The sequence below is a fragment of the Galleria mellonella genome, unplaced genomic scaffold (assembly GCF_026898425.1).
Source record: "Galleria mellonella isolate WM207_F2 unplaced genomic scaffold, CSIRO_AGI_GalMel_v1 utg1073, whole genome shotgun sequence".
NCBI lineage: Eukaryota > Metazoa > Arthropoda > Insecta > Lepidoptera > Pyralidae > Galleria > Galleria mellonella.
In genome coordinates this window covers 407,360-429,428 of record NW_026441969.1, presented here as the reverse complement: position 1 = coordinate 429,428, position 22,069 = coordinate 407,360, and the positions used below count along the sequence as shown (strand labels likewise).

The window sequence follows — 22,069 nt, the reverse complement described above, 5'->3', positions numbered from 1 at the left end:
AAAAAAAATATGTTATATTATTAATATGTCTTTATACATTAGCATTGGTACATCGAATTAAAATAACACATGCATTTTAAAAACCAAATTAAGTACTCGGAATATATTAAAAAATAATAGAAAAGATAATTTAAAGGCTTTTCGTGGAGCAATTACTAGTACTGAATCATTAGTATCATAATCAGTCGCTCCACCGTTGACAATAGGCCACCTCCATAAGGGGGATTTTTCAGCAGTTATCTAAGGGAGACTTTGTACAAAAGTCATTTGCTTGGACGCCTCTGTCCCATTCATGTTTCTACCGTAAAGCAGTTGTGTTTACATGGCTGTGTTTCGGTTTGAAAGGTGGGATATGGCTCGAACTTACTGGGTATAGAGGAATAACACCTGAGTCCTCAGGAATGGCAACGCATGGGGGATATCATGGTCGAAACAGTATACTCTGTTATGTCTATGGTACTGCTCACGTCTTTAGATGACGGTTACCACTTTCCATCAGGTGGGCTTGTTTGTCGTTCTAAGTTGCATAGAAAAAAGTTGCCACGCTTGACGGGCAGGTTGGCAACCGCAGTTAGGCTTTGGTGATGTTTTAAGAGGGACGCTACTGGCCATCCCTCGACTTTTATGTTCCCTTAGTCGTTTTACGAAACATACGGGAAAAGATGGGGCGACCTATTCTATTCCGGGACTACACGTCAACTAATACGAGGTTTGTCCGGAAAGTACGTATAAAAGTTTTTTAAAAATTTTATTTTACAATTATTCAGGTAAATCAATTTTATCCCCTTCAAAGTACTCCCCCTGTGACATAATGCACTTGTGCCAACGCCGTTTCCACTGTGAGAAGGCTCCTTGAAAGTCCTCTGGTTGTAGGTTTCTCAGCTGCCCCGTCGTAGCTTTTTTTATCTCATTTATGTCCCCCAAATGCCGCCCCCGAAGTACCAATTTGGTTTTTGGGAACAAGAAGAAGTCACACGGGGCCAAATCCGGCGAATAGGGGGGTGTTCGGTCACCGTAATGGAATTTTTACTCAAAAACTCACGGACAACAAGAGAGGTGTGGGCAGGGGCATTGTCGTGGTGAAGAATCCAACGCCCCTCTCGCGCCAATTCTGGACGAACTCGTGCCACACGAGCTTTGAGGCGTCTGAGCACATCGACGTAGAATTTTCCATCAACTGTCTGGCCTGGAGGGACGAATATGGACAATCCCCCGAACATCGAACTCTTTCTCGGCCCTCTCTGAATCTTTTTAGCCACTTGTGGACGGTGGGTTCCTTCACAGCATCATCCCCATAAACTGTTCTGAGATCGGCAAAAATTTCACGGCCATTCTTGCCGAGTTTCGAGAGAAACTTGATTACGACGCGCTGCTCTTCAACGGAAGCGGGCTCCATGCCGACGGGGTTTCGTTAAGAGGTAACTTCACAGATGGCGTGACAAGCCAGTTCGCACCGCACGGCGGTCAGACCAGAACTGAAGCATTGTTAGGGACATAAGGAAGGGGTCCTGCGCTTACCTGGCCTCCCCACTCCTCTTTCTCGCATTCCAGAACACTTTTATACGAACTTTCCGGACAGACCTCGTATTTAATATATTTAATTAATAAACTTAAATTATACGACCTCTTGTTAAAGTATTTATTAACTATGTTAATATAAATACACAACAAATTAGCTACCTACATCAAGCATTGTTTTTTCACTAAATAAGATGTTTATACTGTTTCCTTAGGGACAGAATCGAATTCAGTGCTGTCTTTTATCATTACCTTCATCATTAGTAAAGCCAGAGACGGTCATTAATGAGAGACATTAGCCGAATAACATACGTAATTTAGCTCTTTGTGTGAAAATTCCCTAGATAAAGAATATAATTGTGTGATAAATTGGCCGTGTCTCAGAAGTCAAATACCTCTACCTCGTATTTGGCCAGCAGATATTGCTTTTTTTATACAACTTAGAATGGCAAACAAGCTGACAGGCCCACCTGATGGAAAGTGGTAACCGTCGCCTATAGACATAAGCAGTACCATGGACATAACAGAGTATACTGTTTCGCCCATGATATCCCCCATGCGTTGCCATTCCTGAGAACTCAGGTGTTATTCCTCTGTACTCAGTAAATTCACGCCATATCCCACCCTACAAACCGAAACACAGCCATGCAAACACAACTGCTTTACGGTTGAAACATGAGGTACCCAAGCAAACGAATTTTGTACAAAGTCACCCTCTGGTTGCTTAGAGGTATTTGGTTTGCAAATGTTGCTGTGTGCAAATTATGTTGTGACCAAGAGCCAGTCGCGAAATTCCTTAATAATAATATAAAGAAATATGAATAAAATACATTGTGTATGCCCATTATATTAGCTACAGGTAAGGTTTTTATTAAGCCAGTAAACTCATCCCCCTCCCTTCTCCCACCACCTCCATTTAAATTGATTTCAAACTTACCTTCATCATCATCATACGCTGGCTCGTTCCATTTCTGTACGTCGCCAGTGATGAACAATATATAGAACAAGTTGCCGAGGAAGTACATTGATATTGATATAAAGAATACCTTCCGCCATTCCGATGCTTCCGTCTGGGAATTAAAAAAAAACAATTAGATCAAGCTAATCAATTTAATTAATTTAATTAATTCTATATCAGTATAATTCGCTGTAGTATACAGGATACTCTCAGTTCCTTATATGCCAGTTCGATTTACAATCCTAATATATCTCTCAATTTGTTTTTATGCAACTTAGAACGGCAAACAAGCTGACTGCCCACCTGATGGTTATTGACTACCATCGCCCATGACACAACATCAAAGGCATTGCAGGTGTATTGCTGGCCTTTCTAAAAGGAATATATTTTTTTCTTAAAGGTTATAATGTAGTATCGATTCGGAAATACTGCTGCTGGAAGTCGATTCCAAAGAGTGGTTGTGCGTGGATGAGAGTGTCTTGAAAAAAGCACAGTGGAAGACTGCCACTGTTCCAGATGGTAATGATAGTTAAAATGCACTACAATTTATAGAACCACTTTTATCCTTACCTGATCTCGCACTACAGCGGAGACACTCAGAGGAGCCATAATGGAAAAAATGCCAGCCACTGCGTTCGTTATACCCATTAGTGTACTGGCGAAATTAGGCGATAGGTCCAGATGTGACAGCTGCAAAATTAATATACAATTTTAACTGAATTTAAACAGAGTAATGGAGGAAAAAGAGACTGCTAGTAATGGGGATTAGCAACCTCCTCGCAGTTCCCCCTGGAAACCATCGTGGCCGATAGATTGGTGAATTTATCACGATGGGTTTTTTTACGTACTATATAGGATGATGAGGAGCAATGGCTATTTTTTGTTCCGAACAGTGAATCTACTCATACGGACGCAGACACAAATAAAAGACAGCAGTCTATACAAAAAAGAGTAAAATATTCAGTGGAACTTACAAATTCTTACTTTATTGAGATCGGTTAAAAAGAATACGTTACGATGGTATGAAAATGTAAAGAGTATAGTGAAGTAGGCTTGGACTATTGGATGGATAGCTCTAGCTGAGACAAGAGCCAGGAGTTATTAAAATGAGGTTGCTTACATGAGACGTCTTACGAAAATGGATTAAACGATAGATGTATAAGAATTGACATATAAATTCATCTAGTTTGTGAAACAAATAATTACAGATAGAGTCTCAAAAAAAAACCAACCTTAATTGTAACAAATCTAGTTATTTTGATTTTAAATACTAAAGAACTAAACTGATTTTGATAAAATGTCTTTAGGGCTCAATTGTTACTACATTCTTTGAAACAAAAAATAAAATGCGTTTTCCAAATCGGTTTACAACTGACGGAGTTATAAGGTAACAAACATAAAAAAAATAATCAATTGAGAAGCTTCTTTTGAAATTGGTTAAAAACCTATTAAGTCAAAATTAGAAGCAATAGAAAAACTTTACTAAGGCGTTGAAGATAATTAAACAATTTAAAATACTATTCTATGTTAATAAGCAAGTTTTAAAATATAATTTGAAATTGTAAATCCAATTATTAAAAAAAAAAAAACTAACGACCGGATTTGTAGAGGTAGATAAATAAAATCCGTGTTAATAGCTTTCTGCAGATGAAAGACTTTTTTTGGTCCTTCCTGAGTTTATTTATTACAATTAAAAAATAAAATCCCTCCTCTATTTAATACTCGTAATAGATTAGATTAAATTTTCCATTTTATTCCAAATTCTGATTTGTTCGTTTCCATTTATAAATTTCACATTAAATTTACTTATTTATAGCGGAAAGTTTCAAAATCTTGTGCCTTGCAATCAGAATGTTCAACTTTTAAAATTTATCAATTAGCTTGCAATATTGTTTCCGTAAACAATGATAGCCAATTACAAAGTTTGACAAGTTAAATAAATTGATTCGTCTGAATCTTCTCTCTTATAAATATAACTACATATTACAATATATCATATCTTAGTAATATCATAAAATTGTAAATAAACGAAAATTGTAAGAAACAGTGAGATTAGAGAGAAGTGTGGACTGAAAGACGATATAGTGGCAAAAATCGAAAAAGGAATGTTGCGTTGGTTTGGTCATTTGGAGAGGATGGATGAAAGAAGAATTACGAAAGAGATTTATCGAGCAAGAATGAATGGAGATGTCGGTAGGGGCCGCCCTAGACGGACGTATGTTGACCAAATAGGCGACGTGCTGAAGAAGGGCCAAATTAAAAGTACCCGTAACCGGCGAGCGTGTATGAAAATATTGATGAATGTGGAAGAAGCGAAAGAGGTTTGTTTGAATCGAAGCATTTGGCGTTCCATTGTTTCTGCCTACCCTAATGGGAGACAGGCGTGACATATATGTATGTATGTATGCATGTAAATAAACGATATTTGTATGTCTGAAAAATTTATGCGAGAGGACTTTTTAAGAGCAATAAAAGCCAAACCAATCTTTTAAAATTTTCTCTATCTGTCTGTATATATTTCGATATCATGCAAAAACCACTGCATCAAATTGGATGCAGTTTTCATTATTCCGTTTCTATAGGTCTAATTTAAAATTTGATGTATATTGTATCTTGGTATTCATACTCATTCTACAATCCACGCAAATAAAGTAATCGGCAAAAAATTATAGTTAAATTTCAATACGATATTGTTAACTATGGTTGCTAACTCTCGTGCCAACCGTGGTTACTACAAGCAAACCCCATTCGAGGGGAAAGGGATTGTTAGTAATGGAGACTGAGAATCCCATTGCTAGCAATATACCTAACCAGGTCGACGTCCTCGCGCGGTTCCCCTGGAAACTATCATGGTTAATTCCTGATGAATTCATCATGATGGGCTAACTGGCCTGTTTTCATTCTCATCTATCACCCTTAACTGGTGCTCCGCCAGCGTATCCCGTTAGCGCAGGCGGGGTACCATACCATTTTCAGCCATCAAAAAAAAAAGGAAAGCAAACCCCATTCTACAGCCAGAGCGTTCACAGAAGAAAATTTCTCTGAAAATGCACTTATTGGCGACCGGCCGGTGCAAACTCTTTAGACGTTATTATACTTTTTTATATACATTTACTTTTAGAATGTTCTTATTATTTGTAATTTCAATTTTATATTTTTTGACATATATCATATTGTTCTGTTCTGTTCCTTGCTTGCTGTTTAATACATTTTTTTTCGCTACTAAATTCCGTGTCTACATCGTCTACATCATTTCATCACCTCATCACAGTCCATCGCTCCGTAATAGCACTGTATGTGACCATTTAGGTTCAAGTATGTAAGGATGAATTTCCTGTCGATAGCGATCGGTGCGGTGTTACAGCATATTCTGTATTGAAATGGTGTCATTCATTTAATTTATGGGTGAAGATTATAAACTTTCAAAGATGGGCCCTTAACTTTTCACTTGCTCGTTACCTACCCTGGATTTTAATTCACATTTCTAAGTAAATTCACTAGCATACAGAAACAGTATGATTACAATCTGAAGCAACAGGTAGATGAGGGAAGAAAGGGATTGTTAGCAATGGAGTTGGACAGCCCCATTGCTAGCAATATGCCTTATAAGGTCGATCTCCACGTGGTTCCCCCATCAAACCATCGTGAACAATTCTTATTGAATTCGTTACGATGGACTAACTGACCTGCTTTATCCTCACCTATCATTATTCACTGGTGCCCCGCTGATGTATACCGATAGCGCGGGTGGGGCTACCATTCCATTATCACTAATAAAAAAAAAAAACTAGTAGATGAGACAAAGAAACTAAAAGATGAAAGAAAGTGAAAGATTTTATTCCATTTAATTTGCCGTTTTGTTACTGTACTCCTTTTTTGTTAGCCTCGGTACTAACCTCTGGTAACTTTGGCCTAAACAGTGATTTGGCCAAAGTTACCAGAGGTATCATGTTAGAGAAAGAGTTTGCCTAAAAGTTGGATGTCAACTCACCATAAATCCGACGTAATGTGCGCCGTTCAGACCCACGGTGATCGTAAGTATGACGACAGCCAACGCTAGATGGCCTGGTGGTAGATACGATAAGACTAGTAGCGCTACTGCTGGACCCCAGAATGCTGGAAAAAGTTTTATTGAATTTTGTAAATACGAGTAATAAAAGCAATTAAAATTTGAAACGGCTTTGCCTGCACTTACGTGAATAAATACATTTTTGATTTCGTAATATTGTACTGTCTAAAAATTTAGAGAAACTGTAATTATTAAAAAATTTACAGCTTTATCACTACCTGCAATCTCTTTCAGGCAACCTTTACACCAAGAGATATCTCATTCAGAAAGGATGACCTCTTTTAATTTCTTGTAGCATTACGGATAAGCCTCCCCCTTGGGAGATTTTGCCAATAATTACCACGTTTAGCGGGCGGGTTGGCAAACGCAGTTAGGCTTAGGGATATTTTGAGAGGGACGCTGCTGCCCATCTCTCGCTCTCCTTAGTCGCCTCTTACGACACCCACGCGAAAGGAAGATGTGGCCTATTCTATGCCGGGACCACACGGCTATTATATATCATCTAGGTATTATTATCTCACGCCACTGTCAACTTACTATTTATTAATCATTAGCAATTAACAGAACAAACATGGGGGGAAAGGGATTGTTAGCAATGGAGTTTGACAGCCCCATTGCTAGCAATATGCCTTATTAGGTCAACCTCCACATGGTTCCCCCTGGAAACCATCGTGAACAATTCTTGTTGAATTTGTCACGATGGGCTAACTGACCTGCTTCATACTCACCTATAATTTTTCACTGGTGCCCCGCCGGTGTATACCGATAGCGCGGGTGGGGTTACCATTCCATTATCATCCATTAAAAAAAATAGTACAAACATAATGCTAAAAATGTTCGTCGTATTTAAAACTTGCATTCAAGTTTATTGTAAACAAATTTCTGCAGAATAGAATAGAAATAAACTTATAATTCTTTTCCTTAATGTTTTATTCTGTTAATTTTCTTAATTATATAATACCAGAGGGAGACTTTGTACAAAAGTCGATTGCTTGGGTACCTCTGTCCCATTCGTATTTCAACCGTAAAGCAGTTGTGTTTGCATCGCTGTGTTTCGCTTTGATATGGCGTGAATTTACTGGGTACGGAGGAATAACACCTGAGTCCTCAGGAATGGCAACGCATGGGGGGTATCATGGGCGAAACAGTATAGTCTGTTATGTCCATAGTACTGCTCATGTCTATAGGCGACGGTTACCACTTTCCATCAGGTGGGCCGTCAGCTTATTTGCCATCCTCAGTTGCATAAAAAAAAACCTACTTGTACAACAATTAGTCCATTACCCTAAGGTTGTCTTGAAAAGATCGCTCTCAGCAATAAGACCGCCTTACTGTACTTATACAATTGTATCGTTGTGTTTGTAAATTGTCCTGTTTTTCCGCTATATTGTATAATGCAAATAAAGTATATTCAAAAAATAATCTTCTTTCAAAATGGACTTGTATACAAGCTTTTTTAAATAGACAATTTTTATGAATCCACTGCTAGCTTCGAAGTATTGTTATCTGCTGTAAAGAACCCGCAAGAAGCTTAACAGTTACTCTTTCCAATTCGTTTATGTACAAGAGTATATTTGTATAGGTATTGTGTGGTACAATAGGTATAATAACTTTACAATGAAATTTTCTAGGTTCATTTTCAAAAATTTGTTAAAAATATAATTACTGTGTAGTTATACATAAACTTACAGATTACTTAAACCACAATCGTTTAACTATTGAACTTATACAGTAAAATAATTATGGTATAAAACAACAATTGCTTACCGATTGTGTTAAAAATCTTCCTGGAAGTCACTTTACTAATGATATTTCTGTTGACAAGAAAATCAGCAAGCCAACTGAATATAAAGCTTAAAAGATACATCGCTAGGTACGGCAAGGCGGATAATAGCCCATTCTGTAAAAAAAAAAAAAAAAATATGTAAAATATATTAAAATGATCCAGAAATGAGTATGACCCTTGATGGTCGAAATAAATTATATTTGTTATTGTTACTATGATGTAACAATCTTTTTTTATACAACTTAGAATGGCAAACAAGCTGACGGCCCACCTGATAGAAAGTGGTAACCGTCACCTATAGACATGAGCAGTACCATGGACATAACAGAGTTAACTGTGTCGCCAATGATACCCCCCATGCGTTGCTTGAGTTAATTCCTGAGAACTCAGGTGTTATTCCTCTGTACCCTGTAAATTCACTGCCATATTTCACCCAAACCAAAACACAGCCGTGCAAACACAACTGCATCACGGTAGAAACACAAATGGGACAGAGGTACCCAAGCAATCGACTTTTGTACAAAGTCTCCCTCTAGTAAATTTTCATCATTAATATAATTTATCATGACCTAATTATAATAGGGGGGAAAGAATCGTTAGTAATGCAGACTATCAGTCCCATTGGTAGCAATATACCCTGTCAGGTCGACCTCCACATGGTCCCTCCTGGATACCATCACATTGAATTCCAGGTGTACTCATCATGATAGTCTGATCTGTCTTTTAATCTCACCTTATCATCTCTCACTGGTTCTCCACCAGCGTATACCGTTAGCGCAGGTGGAGTTACCAGTCCACTGTCATCCATTAAAAAAAAACCTAATTATAATGTATTTAATTTTATTATTAAGTCCTTAATTGTATTTCTCTTAATGCGAACAATTGTTTCAAATCGATACTCACATCTTTAATATTGACTTTAAGCACATTACTCATATATGAGGGAAGTTCGGTGAGAAGGGTCCAGAACCCTAAACTTTGGCCACAATGAGCAATCAGTATAGCCCAGAAGGGTAATGATGTCCAAATTCCCTTCCACGGAGTAGATAATTTCTGAAATGCAATAATTAAATGTGTTAACAAACATAACAAAAATACGACCTCCTTTTTTTGAAGTTGGTTGATAATAAATATTTTTTAAAGTATATTCAATTTATAAAAAAAAAATAATTAATAATAGTAAATTATTAATAAACTATTAATCATTAATAAGTCAAGTAGTAGGTGGAGGGGGGGGGGGGATTGTTAGTAATGAAATCTAACTGACCCATTGCTAGCAATACACCGTATCAGGTCCTCAGGCCTATGGCGGTAGCCATAAATTATGTAGTAGTCTTAGATTATATTGATAAAAAAAAATCATCAAGAAATTTATTATCGATTATAATTAATTTAATAATTATTTTATAAAAAATCAAACAATGTTTAGGCGTTACGTATGAATGCCTAAAAACTTAGCTGAGTGGTGACACAAGTTTGGTCGCATAATTTCAAATTTTTTTTTATGGGTGAAAATGGTATGGTAACCCCGCCTGCGCTAACGGGATACGCTGGCGGAGCACCAGTGAAGGGTGATAGATGAGAATGAAAACAGGCCAGTTAGCCCATCATGATGAATTCATCAGGAATTAACCATGATAGTTTACAGGAAGAACCGCGATGAAGTCGACCTGGTTGGATATATTGCTAGCAATCGGATTCTCAGACTGAGAATCCCATTACTAACAATCCCTTTCCCCCCATAATTTCTAATTAGGTATAAGTTTATTTTTGTATGTCCATTTTCTTTAAGTTTATAATTGTTTATGTTTTAGTTGTAATTGTTATTGGTATGTGCCAAGTAAATATTTTTCTTTCTTTCTTTCTCGCTTTCTTTCTTTCTTTCTTTATATTACAATTTGAAAACTGTGAATGTACCTTGTGCGATTCAATGTCATTTGAGGCAGCATTCGTTTCTATGTACTTCCTCTCCTCTTTCGATATCCACCTGCTGGTACCAGGTGTGGATGAGCCGAGCACCACCCACGCTGCTGACCAGGCGATGCAGCTGATACCAGCCACGTAGAACACCGAAGGCCAACCCCACCGGCTGGCCGATAGCAAACTGGACGTCATCATTTCAATTATTGTTCCTAATTGAGCACCTGAAAATAAATATATTTGAAACACACTTACATATAATAAAGATTTATTTCCTTATTCAGAAAAACTAAAAGTTTAACAAATCTATTTCAAGGAGGGGAAAGGGATTGTTAGTATTGTTAGCATTGCCAGCAATACACTGGGAGACTTTGTACAAAAGTCGATTGCTTGACACCTCTGTCCCATTCGTGTTTCAACCGTGAAGCAGTTGTGTTTGCATAGCTGTGTTTCGGTTTGAAGGGTGGGATATGGCGTGAATTTACAGGGTACAGAGGAATAACACCTGAGTCCTCAGGAATGGCAACGCATGGGGGGTATCATGGGCGAAACAATATACTCTGTTATGTCCATGGTACTGCTCATGTCTATAGACGACGGTTACCACTTTGCATCAAGTGTCATTACCAGTATATTTTATTTGAAAACGTATTTTATCCATAATTTGAATTATAGCTCTATTGTTGCTTTTATTTTTCTATTTGCAAAATATGTTTTCATTCCAATATAATTTGATGGAAAGAAAGAAAGAAGAAGATAAGACTTTGGTCTTCTTTTGTTTTGCAATCCAACCTCGAATTCACTAACTTATCTCTGCAAAGGAAGCGAGTTGATATAACTTTAAGCAAATCATAGAACTCCGGCCAAGTCGGTAGTTACTAACATTCTGAACTATGATTTTATGACATTAAAACTTCGGCAAAAATTATGAAAATCTATTCAGTTGAAATGAAAGGACGTCCGCTTACACAACTTTATTGTACAATAGTACGGCAATGTTTGAGTTATTGTTCAAGTTCCTAATTTAATTTGCCTGTAAAGTATTCTATTGGAATAAATATATTTTTGCATAATTTTACATACATTTTTTTTTATACAACTTATTTTGGCAAACAAGCTAACGGTCCACTTGATGGAAAGTGATAACAGTCGCCTATAGACATGAGCAGTACCATGGACATAACAGAGTACATGCGTTGCCATTCCTGAGGACTCGGGTGTTATTCCTCTATGCCCAGTAAATTCACACCATATCCCACCCTTCAAACCGAAACACAGACATGCAAACACAACTGCTTCACGGTAGAAACACGAATGGGACAGAGGTATCCAAGCAAACGACTTTTGTACAAAGCTTTTGACTCTGGTAAGCTGTTCTGATTAATGAAAATTGGTACTCTACTACTGTCACTGCTACTACTGTTAGGCGACGGTTACCACTTTCCATCAGGTGGGCCGTCAGCTTGTTTGCCATTCTAAGTTGTATGAAAAAGAAAGAAAAAATGCTTGCTCGCCATTCGAAGTTCCTTTAAAAATACTGTAATTTGGATAATATATTTTAATTTTTAATGAACTAAAGTGACATGGGTATTCAGAAGAGATCATTACCTGACATATTAATCCAACAAAAGGACATTCCAGTTAAAACGTCCTTTTGAGGGATATCTCTTATTACACGACGTACATATCAAAGTTTTAATTCGCAATTTATAACCGTCTTTGTGTTTGTGTGTTTGCATGTTATATATACTAGATACTAATTCTTCCTCTGTAAAATATCTTTTATCCGTTCCCGTACGAATTTCAGTAATTTCTTTCTTAGCATCTACTACCATCCTGATTTTTTTTTTAATGGATGATAATGGAATGGTAACCCCACCCGCGCCATCGGCATACACCGGTGGAGCACCAGTGAAGGATGATAGGTGAGGATGAAGCAGGTCAGTTAGCCCATCGTGTCGAATTCAACAAGAATTGTTCACGATAGTTGCCAGGGAAATCGCGTGAAGGTCGGCCTAATGAGGAATATTGCTAGCAATGGGGCTGTCAAACTCCATTGCTAACAATCTCTTTCTCCCCTTATCATCATGATTATCAACTTATCAGCCTGTAACTGTTCACTGATTAACATAAGCCTCTTTCAAATAGACAGTTTACGTAACGTGTATTTGGTTTTGTTGTTTCTCCAATTACATCATTACCATTTCAGCTTTTAACTATCCACTGCTGGGGGGAAGGGATTGTTAGTAATGCTGGCTGCCAGTCCCATTGCTAGCAATACACCCCGTCAGGTCGATTTCCATCTGGTTCCCCCTGGAAACCATCGTGCTGAATTTCAGATCTATTCATCACGATGAGCCAACTGACCTGCTTTCCCATTTTCACCTATCATTCCTCACTGGTATTTCGTCATTGTATACCGTTAGCGCAGGCGGGATTACCATTCTGTTATTATTTATAAAAAAAAATATCCACTGTTGAACATAGACCTCCTCTTTGAGGGGTTTGGCTAGTAGTTGCCACGTTTGGCAGGCGAGTTGGCTTTGGTTGTGTTTTAAAAGAAGCGCTGCTGTCCATTTTCAACCATTAAGTTCTTTAAAAAATCTAAATACACTTCGAAAGAATTCATTGAATCAAGGTTTTGCTTACCAGCATACACGAATGTTCCCAGTCGGCTCCTCTCAGCTTCTGGTGCCCAGTGTCCTAGAAAACCATGTACACAGGGATACAGGAGGCCCTGTGTCAGCCCCATGGCAATACGGCACGCACACACTGCTATCCAGTTACCCTGTAAATGAAGAAACGGGGACATTTGCAAGAAAAGAAAGACGCTTGAAAATTACCTAAATTTTGAAACAACTTTCAAAAGAAGTTTTTTCAATTTAATTGACTCTTTCCCGCCTTCAAAAGGAAGAAGAATTTCAATCAATTTGGTAATATTTTTTTTAAGTTTTTTTCCTAATAACTCTGTCGGTTAATTATTTAATTATAAATTAATTTATAATTATTTTTTGTCTGACAGAATGTATTAAAACTTATGTTAGTTTTTTATCTGATATTATACTTATATATTTTTTCCTAATTGTGATTATTTCTTGTAATTTTTTGTATTTATAATAAGTTTACTATTGTAATCTTTTGGAGGAAACAATAAAGAGCATCTATCTATCTATCTCTATAACGGGAAAATAATAAACTCATTACGTTTTTATTATTTCCAAATTTGCAATGCGAGGCGAGACGCTGTGATGCAAAGCGCCAAACGTCCCTGAAGAAGACTTCCGAATGAAGTCGAAAAAAAATGTCGGAAACGACAAAAACACAGTGAGTTCGTTTTTTTTTTATACAACTTAGAATGGCAAAGAAGCTGACGGCCCACCTGATGGAAAGTAGTAACCGTCGCCTAGCAGTAGTAGCAGTACCATGGACATAACAGAGCATACTGTTTCGCCCATGATACTCCCTATGCGTTACCATTCCTGAGGACTCAGGTGTTATTCCTCTGTACCCAGTAAATTCACGCCATATCCCACCCTTCAAATCGAAACACAGCCTGCATGGCTTTAACACAACTGCTTCACGGTAGAAACACGAATGGGACAGAGGTACCCAAGCAATCGACTTTTGTTTGTACAAAAGTCGATTGCTTCTTGTCTCCCTCTGGTAATTTCTCATTACGTTTATAAATAGATTACAAGATATACTAACCAATATGTTATATTTATAGAAATTTTATCAAAATCTATTCGGTTGTTTAGTTTTTAATTGACTTAAAAACTAAACAACCGAATAGATTTTACCGTAAAGAGTGATCAGTTTTACTATAATTAAAGTTGGTATTTCGTGGAACACAATCTTATTTCTTTTTTAATTTATTCTTTAATTCATCATCATCATATCAGCCTTCAACTACTCACTGCTGAATATAAAACTCCCTCTTGAGGAGTTTTTCTAGTAGTTGCCAAGCTTGGCAGGCGAATTGGTAACCGCAGTTAGGCTTTGGACATGTTTTACGAGGTACGTTGCTGCCTATGTCTCGCCCTTCCTTAGTCGCTTCTTATGATATTCACAGGAAAGGAAGTGGTGGCCTATTCTATGCTGGGACCACACGATCAACTGAGTTATGAGAACGTGATAACGTATTGAGAATCCTAATTCAATCTGTCAGCGAGGTAATCATTGAGCCAAATCAAACGAGGCTTCGAATTAAGAAATTTTTAAGTGGAAAAATTAAACGGACAATGAAAAGGAACTTTCTATCATTCCAAACTTCAAGACGTTGAACAATTTTATCTAAATGATTACCAATAACTTAAAAATATTATCCAAGTAGTAAACCGAGTCAAGTCTACAAATTACGTCGGCCTATCTCTTAGCGGTGCTGCTTGAGAAATGGGGCCAGTAATAAAGATTCCAAATGTGGGATCTACGTAATTCGTCTTCAAGATTTCGCCTGTGAGGCATGGAAAGACGATGTTCCATTTCAGATTAAATCTTTTATTTTTTCTTTATATATATATATATATATATATATAAATATGGGATAATTTATTGGCTTGATCATGTGGAACAGATAAAATTAAGAATTTCAGAAGGAATATTATTTCTGATACTGTAGTTCAAATTTTTTTTTATACAACTTAGAATGGCAAACAAGCTGACGGTCCACCTGATGGTAAGTGGTAATAAGTTAATAACAATGTTAGCAAAGGCGAACTTATCTCTAAAAGAGATTTCTTCCAGTCAACCTAACACAGTGGCATAGGAAGTAGTGAGTATTTATTTACATAAATTACAAATCATTATATACATTTGAAAGATACAATATTAATACATACATTTTTTTTATACAACTTAGCATGGCAAACAAACTGACGGCCCACCTGATGGAAAGTAGTAACCGTCGCCTATAGACATGAGCAGTACCATGGACATAACAGAGTATATCGTTTCACCCATGATACCCCCCATGCGTTGCCATTCCTGAGGACTCAGGTGTTATTCCTCCGTACCCAGTAAATTCACGCCATATCCCACCCTTCACAGCCATGCAAACACAATTGCTTTACGGTTGAAACACGAATGGGACAGAAGTACCCAAGCAATCGACTTTTGTATAAAGTCTCCCTCTGGTGCTACATATAAATATAAATCTACATAAATAAGATATATATATATATATATATATATATATATATATATATATATATATATATATATATATATATATATATATATATATATATATATATATATATATATATATATATATATTTATATGTTAAATACAACATATAAATATCAATTAAAAGAGAACACCACCCACGGGAAGTTTAGATGTATACAAAAATGTTTGTATGTATTAGTAGTTTGTATATTAATAAATTAGTATATATAAAACAGTGCGCTACCTACGCTTTGTCTTTTATCTCAATGTCCCCTACCCAAAGGTGGTCTGGAAGAGATTGCTTATCGATAAGGCCGTCTATTGTACCAATAAAATTCACTGTATTTATTGCTTTTTAAATAGTGCAATAAAGTGTGAATAAATTTATTTAATGTACATTCAATAAATTTACAGGGTACAGAGGAATAACACCTAAGTCCTCAGGAATAGCATGCGGGGTATCATGAGCGAAACAGTATACTCTGTTATGTCCATAGGCGACAATAAGATTGGCGATTTTCTTCTGTTCCATTCGTGTTTCAACCGTAAAGCAGTTGTGTTAGCATTGCTGTGCTTCGGTTTGAAGGGTGGGCGTGAATTCAAATGGCGTGAAATTACTGGGTACGGAGGATTAACACCTGAGTCCTTAGGAATGGGAATGCATGGGGGGTATCATAGGCAAAACAGTATACTCTGTTACGTCCATGATACTGCTCATGTATATAGGCGACGGTTACCACTTTCCATCAGGTGGACCATCAACATGTTTGCCATTCTTAATTGTATAAAAAATAAATAAATAAATTATTACCTAGGTCGTTATAAAACATACAAATCATAGTAATAATAAATTCAGCTTAGAAAGGCCTATTTCAATAACGCTTACTGTTTTCTTTTGTCTGATCTATTTTTGTTTAAATTCAGTTATAAATCTATAATATCTAGACTAAATAACATCTACTTTATTTTTTATAATATTACTATTTAATAAAATATTATTATATATTCTGTAATATTTAGTAAGGATTTATTACCAGCGGGAGATTTTATACAAAATTGTGTATGTAGGCTGAATTAATATGTAAGAGCGATCTCTCTCTCTAAAATTCTGTTTGTATCAATCAAATACGAAAGCCTTACTTGAATACTATGCTTAATATGTGTATGTAAGTCAGAGATAATTTATTATTTCATCTCTAACTAGTAATCCAGCCTGGCTTCGCATGGATAGATAAAATTTACAGGATACAGAGTAATAACACCTAAGTCCTCAGAAATGGTAACGCATATGGGGTGTCATGGGCGAAACAGTATACTCTGTTATGTCCATGGTACTGCTCATGTCTATAGACGACGGTTACCGCTTTCCATCAGGTGGACCGTCAGCTTGTTTGCCATTCTAAGGTAATGATAATCATAAATGTAATAATTATTTATTAATTAATAACAGAAGCATAACATCTTAGTCCTCAGGAATGGCAACGCATGATATCATACGCGACGCAGTATACTCTTTTATATCCATGTTACTTTTTGTATCTATAGGCGATGATTGCCACTTTCCATCAGGCAAACCGTCAGTTTGTTTGCTATTCTTGGTTGCATAAAAAAAACCTATTCCAGCATCGTCAACATAAGAGCAGTGGCGACTCTAAACGTAGTGATTACTTGATCAGTGTTTACCACGTCTGTCGGAAAAAAAAATCTACAGTTACGTAAAAAAGAAAAAAAATATTTTATTTCGGCCGGTATGCTTCTTAACAGGCCGTTTAAACAAATTACAGTACTTTGTTTCAATCGCTCGCGGCGGCACAACGACGCATTCCCCGCGATAATTTCAACCGGAATGTTTTTATTATTCACTACCTCAATATCTTTCGGTGATTTAGTACATTTGCAAAATGTTTTATGCGGTATTTATTTTATTCAACCATTATCCGTCCACTGCTGGACATCAGCCTGCCCTATAGACTGCCATAAGAAACTGTCCTGAGCCACCTACATCCACTGACTCCCTGCAATGCATTTCAGGTTGTCACTTCATCCAAACCCCCCAGGTCATCCTACATTGCGTTTGCGCGTACGGAGTCGCCACTCAATAACCTGTCATCCCCATTAGTTGTCGGTTCTTCGAGCTATGTGACCAGCCTTTTATCATATCAGCTTGTTTATCCTTTTGACTATATATTTAATTTAAATATTCAAATGATCCTTATTGAAATATTGTTAACAAGCACTTTTAAATTGTCATTTCTTTTTACTCTACTGCAGGGTTCGGAAAGTTGTTATCAGTTGTGAAGATAGATAGATAGATAGATAGATAGATGACATTCATTACCTTTACTAAGAAATTAAAACAACAAAAAGGAAAAAAAAACAAGTAATGTTGCTGGTAATAGGAGCCGCCTCAGCTATTGCTATATATGTACAGCTCCAGCGAGATGTACCTATATAGCGCTGATTTTCAGGCGGCCCCTTAACTTCTTTACCTTTAGCATGCGTGCGGATCGCTAATACCTATTTCTCGGATGGGAGACTCAACACGCTTACCAACAAATACATAATACATTACAACACATACATAAAACATTACAATAAATACATAAAACATTACAACAAATACACAAAAAATTACAACCAAAACCGAGAAGAATAAACTCTGAATAAATTATCGCACTTCACAATGACAGCATCATAAAAAAATAAAAAAAGAACGTGCCTGCAAGAAACTCAACAGTTACTCTTTTAAATTTCTGTTAACATTGTGTGTATTAATTTAAATGTACTATATCTAAAATTACATGGTCGTTAAAAGCTCGTGCGTGATTGACTAACACAATGCATATTTGTCATTCAATAGGGAAACATACAATTCATACATTCAAATATACATGTGTTTCAAACACATAAATAATAAATACAGAAATAACATAAATCAGTGAAGTTTGCACAATAAACTTGTACAATAAATAAACGAGAGCAAATGATTAAGTGACAAAAAAAAAACCATTCTTAACGTTACAAAAAATAAATGTAAAAATAACAACTCTAAAATGATTTCTCCTTTTTGATTCCGCAAGGAATTTGCGGAAATCAAAAAGGTAAAATCAAGTTCTCGTGTTTTTAGGGTTTCGTATCTCCAAAGGAAAAAAACTGAACCCTTATAGTCCGTAAGTCCGTCGGTTAAGACCCCTTTTCTCAGGAACGCGTGGACTATTTCAAGCGCTGTAGCATAGCCACATAAAAAAGGTTAAATAACGAAATCTTGTGTTCCTGGTGTAACCTTTTATTGTATTTATAGAAATACACGGTTTTACATAATTAGTCGGCATATAGCTGCATGACTGTACGACAACAACAACCAAACATAGAGTAGTAATTAAAATATATAATCTGACCGGTGTTGACACTTAGCAACTGTGTTAGCAACACTCTGTCATGTCCATGGTACTGCTCATGTCTATAGGCGACGGTTACCACTTGCCATAAGGTGGGCCGTCAGCTTGTTTGCCATTCTAAGTTGTATAAAAAAAAACTGTCACATGACAGTTGCGTTCAGTAATTTAATGATTATATGCAAGTATTGTACAGCGACTTTGTTTTATTGTATTAGAAAAAAAAAACCGGTCCACAATTGACGGAAATATGTAAAAAAAATATGCAGTCGAACATAGAACCTACTTTATTTGATGTAGGTCAAAGATACGCATACTCACATGAACTGCAGCGACTGGCACCAACAAATTTACGATTCCCGTGCACACCATACCACCGAGGATCAGGAAATTGCCACCGAATCTCCCTGCCAGCATCCCAGCAGGGACCTGTAGCACGATGTATCCCCAGAAGAAGGATGAGAGGATCGTATCTTGAATGCTCTTCTCCCAATCGAATACCTGGAATAAAAAAAAAATAGTTAATTTTAAACTTTTGCATTGTTTATACATATTTTAAATACACAATTGAGACTTGAGGCGATGAAATAACCTTTACAGATAAATAGTACTTACATACCTGCTTCTTTATTGCCGACGTTTCGACGTGGATTGCACCACGTCGTGGTCATGACAAAATCGTGAATTTGTAGCCGAAAGAGAAAGTTTTTTATCTCAAATTGTCTATATTTTTTTTTATCAAATAATCGAGTCATAAATTAAATTTATAATAATTTGAATTTAAACCTATTAGAAATTAAATTCATATTGATTCTAAGAATAAAAATTTCGCTCTGTAATTAAATTGTAAGTTTAATTTTTAAAATCATCATCATCATATCATGCTTTAACTGTCCACTGCTGAACATAAGCCTCCCCCTTGAGGGGTTTTACCAGTAGTTGCTACGCTTGGCAGGCCTATTGGCAACCGCAGTTAGGTTTTGGAAATATTTTAAGAAGCTGCTATCTATCCTTCGCCCTCCCTTAGTCGCCTCTTACGACACTCAAGGGAAAGGAAGGGGTGGCCTATTCTATGCTGGAACCACACGGGAAGATAAACATAATGTAATCAATAGAAATAATATTATCGTTGCTTTTAAAAGTAACAGATATGGTACGTCATTGAAAAACCTAAATCTATTTTAATTAAGTTACATGGAAATTTAAAATACGTAAGTAAATAAAGGAGTTCCTGCTCACCTCAATACAAAAACAATTTACATTATGTAAATTACATTTTATAAAAATAAAACTCTTCTGCATAATATCTACAAGTATGTAGGTGAATAGATAACGAAAATGAAAGTACCAAGGTTAATACGTTATTTCCACTTTGCAATAATACACATTTCAGTAGAACCGATAAAACTGTTATAACGTTTTTCAATAAATAACGCCATCTAGTAGCATTTCACAGGAATTAATGATGCCAATATCCATTGATGTTTTCAAGCGATAAGTAAAAGATTATCTTCTCATATATGTATCTTCTCTTACATCGTAGTTGATTATAAGTTTGCACTGTTTTTGAACGAGATTTTATATCCATCTTTATCACCAGTCGAGACCAGGACACTTGTAACAGAAATCAGATATAGCAGACTCAGAAAATATCTCGCTCATAAAATGTTCAAAGTATATCGAATGTGAAATAAAAATCCACAGGAAAAGCCATGGAACAACAAATTAATGGTGCGAGATGTCATAAGACGAATGCGGAATTACTCGCGGAACGTAATACCTCAGGTGGAAATGGAAGTTTGCTCCTTGCGGTAGGATTTTGTCAAGACATTTAAGAGTCATTTACAGCGTTCCAACACGGTGCACGTATCTAACGACTCCATTTAGACTCCCATGACATTTACACGTGATACCCGCTCCAGTCGTCGTTTTAAAGCGAATGTACCACTTGAGACATCTCAGGGAGCCTCTAAGTATATAATATTCGATGTTGGTGATAATATTTTGGAATATAAACGTCGACGTTACCGAAGACTATGATTTTTAATCGTTTAGGATTTTGTTCTTCGAAAAGTAAAAACAGAACACTTCAGAAATACCTTATAACAATAGTTATATTTGAAATCATTTTACCAGATGGAGACTTTGTACAAAAATGAGCAATACCATGGATATAACACAGTATACTGTTTCGCTCATGATACCTCCTATGCGTTGCCATTCCTAAGGACTCATGTGTTATTCCTCTGTGGCCTGTAAATTCACGCCATATCCCACCCTTCAAACCGAAACACAGCCATGCAAACACAACTGCTTCACGGTAGAAACACGAATGGGACAGAGGTACCCAAGCAATCGATTTTTGTACAAAGTCTCCCTCTATATTTATACTTTGTCCATTTATGGGTTAATCTACCAGCAGTAGGATATTAGAATGTAGCAATTATGGGTTAAAATTAAAGCTCACCGGATATTCATAATCATTGGGGCTGGTCATGGCGACGATAGCGACACTCATGCTGACCCGGGTAGCGTACGACACCGTGATCGCGAGGAATAGAAGGAACGCGATCACGTGACGCATGCCGAAGGTGCTGTCTGGAAAGATGAAAAGGAAAGTTGAATAATATGTTTAAATACAAATTTATTTAAATATGCGGTGTTTCAGAAATAGGGAAATAGGTAAAAATTTATATATATATATATATATATATATATATATATATATATATATATATATATATATATATATATATATATATATATATATATATTATTAGGATGGCAAACAAGTTGACATCCCACCTGATGGAAAGTGGTAATCGTCGCCTATAGGCATGAGCAGTTCCATGGACGTAACAGAGTATACTGTTTCGCCCATGATACCCCCCAAGCGTAGCCATTCCTGAGGACTAAGGTGTTATTCCTCTGTACCCTGTTATTTAACTGCCATATCCCACCCTTCAAATTAAAACACAGCCATGCAAACACAACTGCTTCACGGTAAAAACACGAATGGGACAGAGGTGCCCAATGAAACATCTTTTGTGGAAAGTCTCTCTCTGGTGTCATATACATATTAATTTATTTAGCTGCCCTATTTATCTACCAGCTTACAATTAATATAACCCATTCCTGTTTTATATTTGGGCAATATATATTTCTATCTATAGATATATCCGTGTTATCTCGCGATAGACAGGTTATTGGAGAAAGCCAACAACAATTGACGATGCAATCAATAACATAGAAGTTA

The 22,069-nt window shown here is 36.5% G+C and overlaps 1 protein-coding gene across 5 annotated transcripts in view; it reads right to left on the bottom strand.

The window, feature by feature from the left end:
• LOC113521034 (putative inorganic phosphate cotransporter) overlaps window positions 1–22,069 on the bottom strand; it is a 56,857-nt gene that overhangs the window by 1,133 nt on the left and 33,655 nt on the right. For all 5 annotated transcript variants that reach the window (XM_052891733.1, XM_052891721.1, XM_052891728.1 and 2 more), the window contains exons 2-10: window positions 21,281–21,411; window positions 19,135–19,314; window positions 12,901–13,039; window positions 10,249–10,475; window positions 9,235–9,384; window positions 8,313–8,445; window positions 6,468–6,592; window positions 3,047–3,166; window positions 2,456–2,588 (exon numbers count right to left, since the gene is read on the bottom strand). In XM_052891733.1, the coding sequence (XP_052747693.1) occupies window positions 2,456–2,588; window positions 3,047–3,166; window positions 6,468–6,592; window positions 8,313–8,445; window positions 9,235–9,384; window positions 10,249–10,475; window positions 12,901–13,039; window positions 19,135–19,314; window positions 21,281–21,397 (1,324 nt within the window). In that variant the 5' untranslated portion in view covers window positions 21,398–21,411. The remainder of the gene's footprint in view (window positions 1–2,455; window positions 2,589–3,046; window positions 3,167–6,467; window positions 6,593–8,312; window positions 8,446–9,234; window positions 9,385–10,248; window positions 10,476–12,900; window positions 13,040–19,134; window positions 19,315–21,280; window positions 21,412–22,069) is intronic.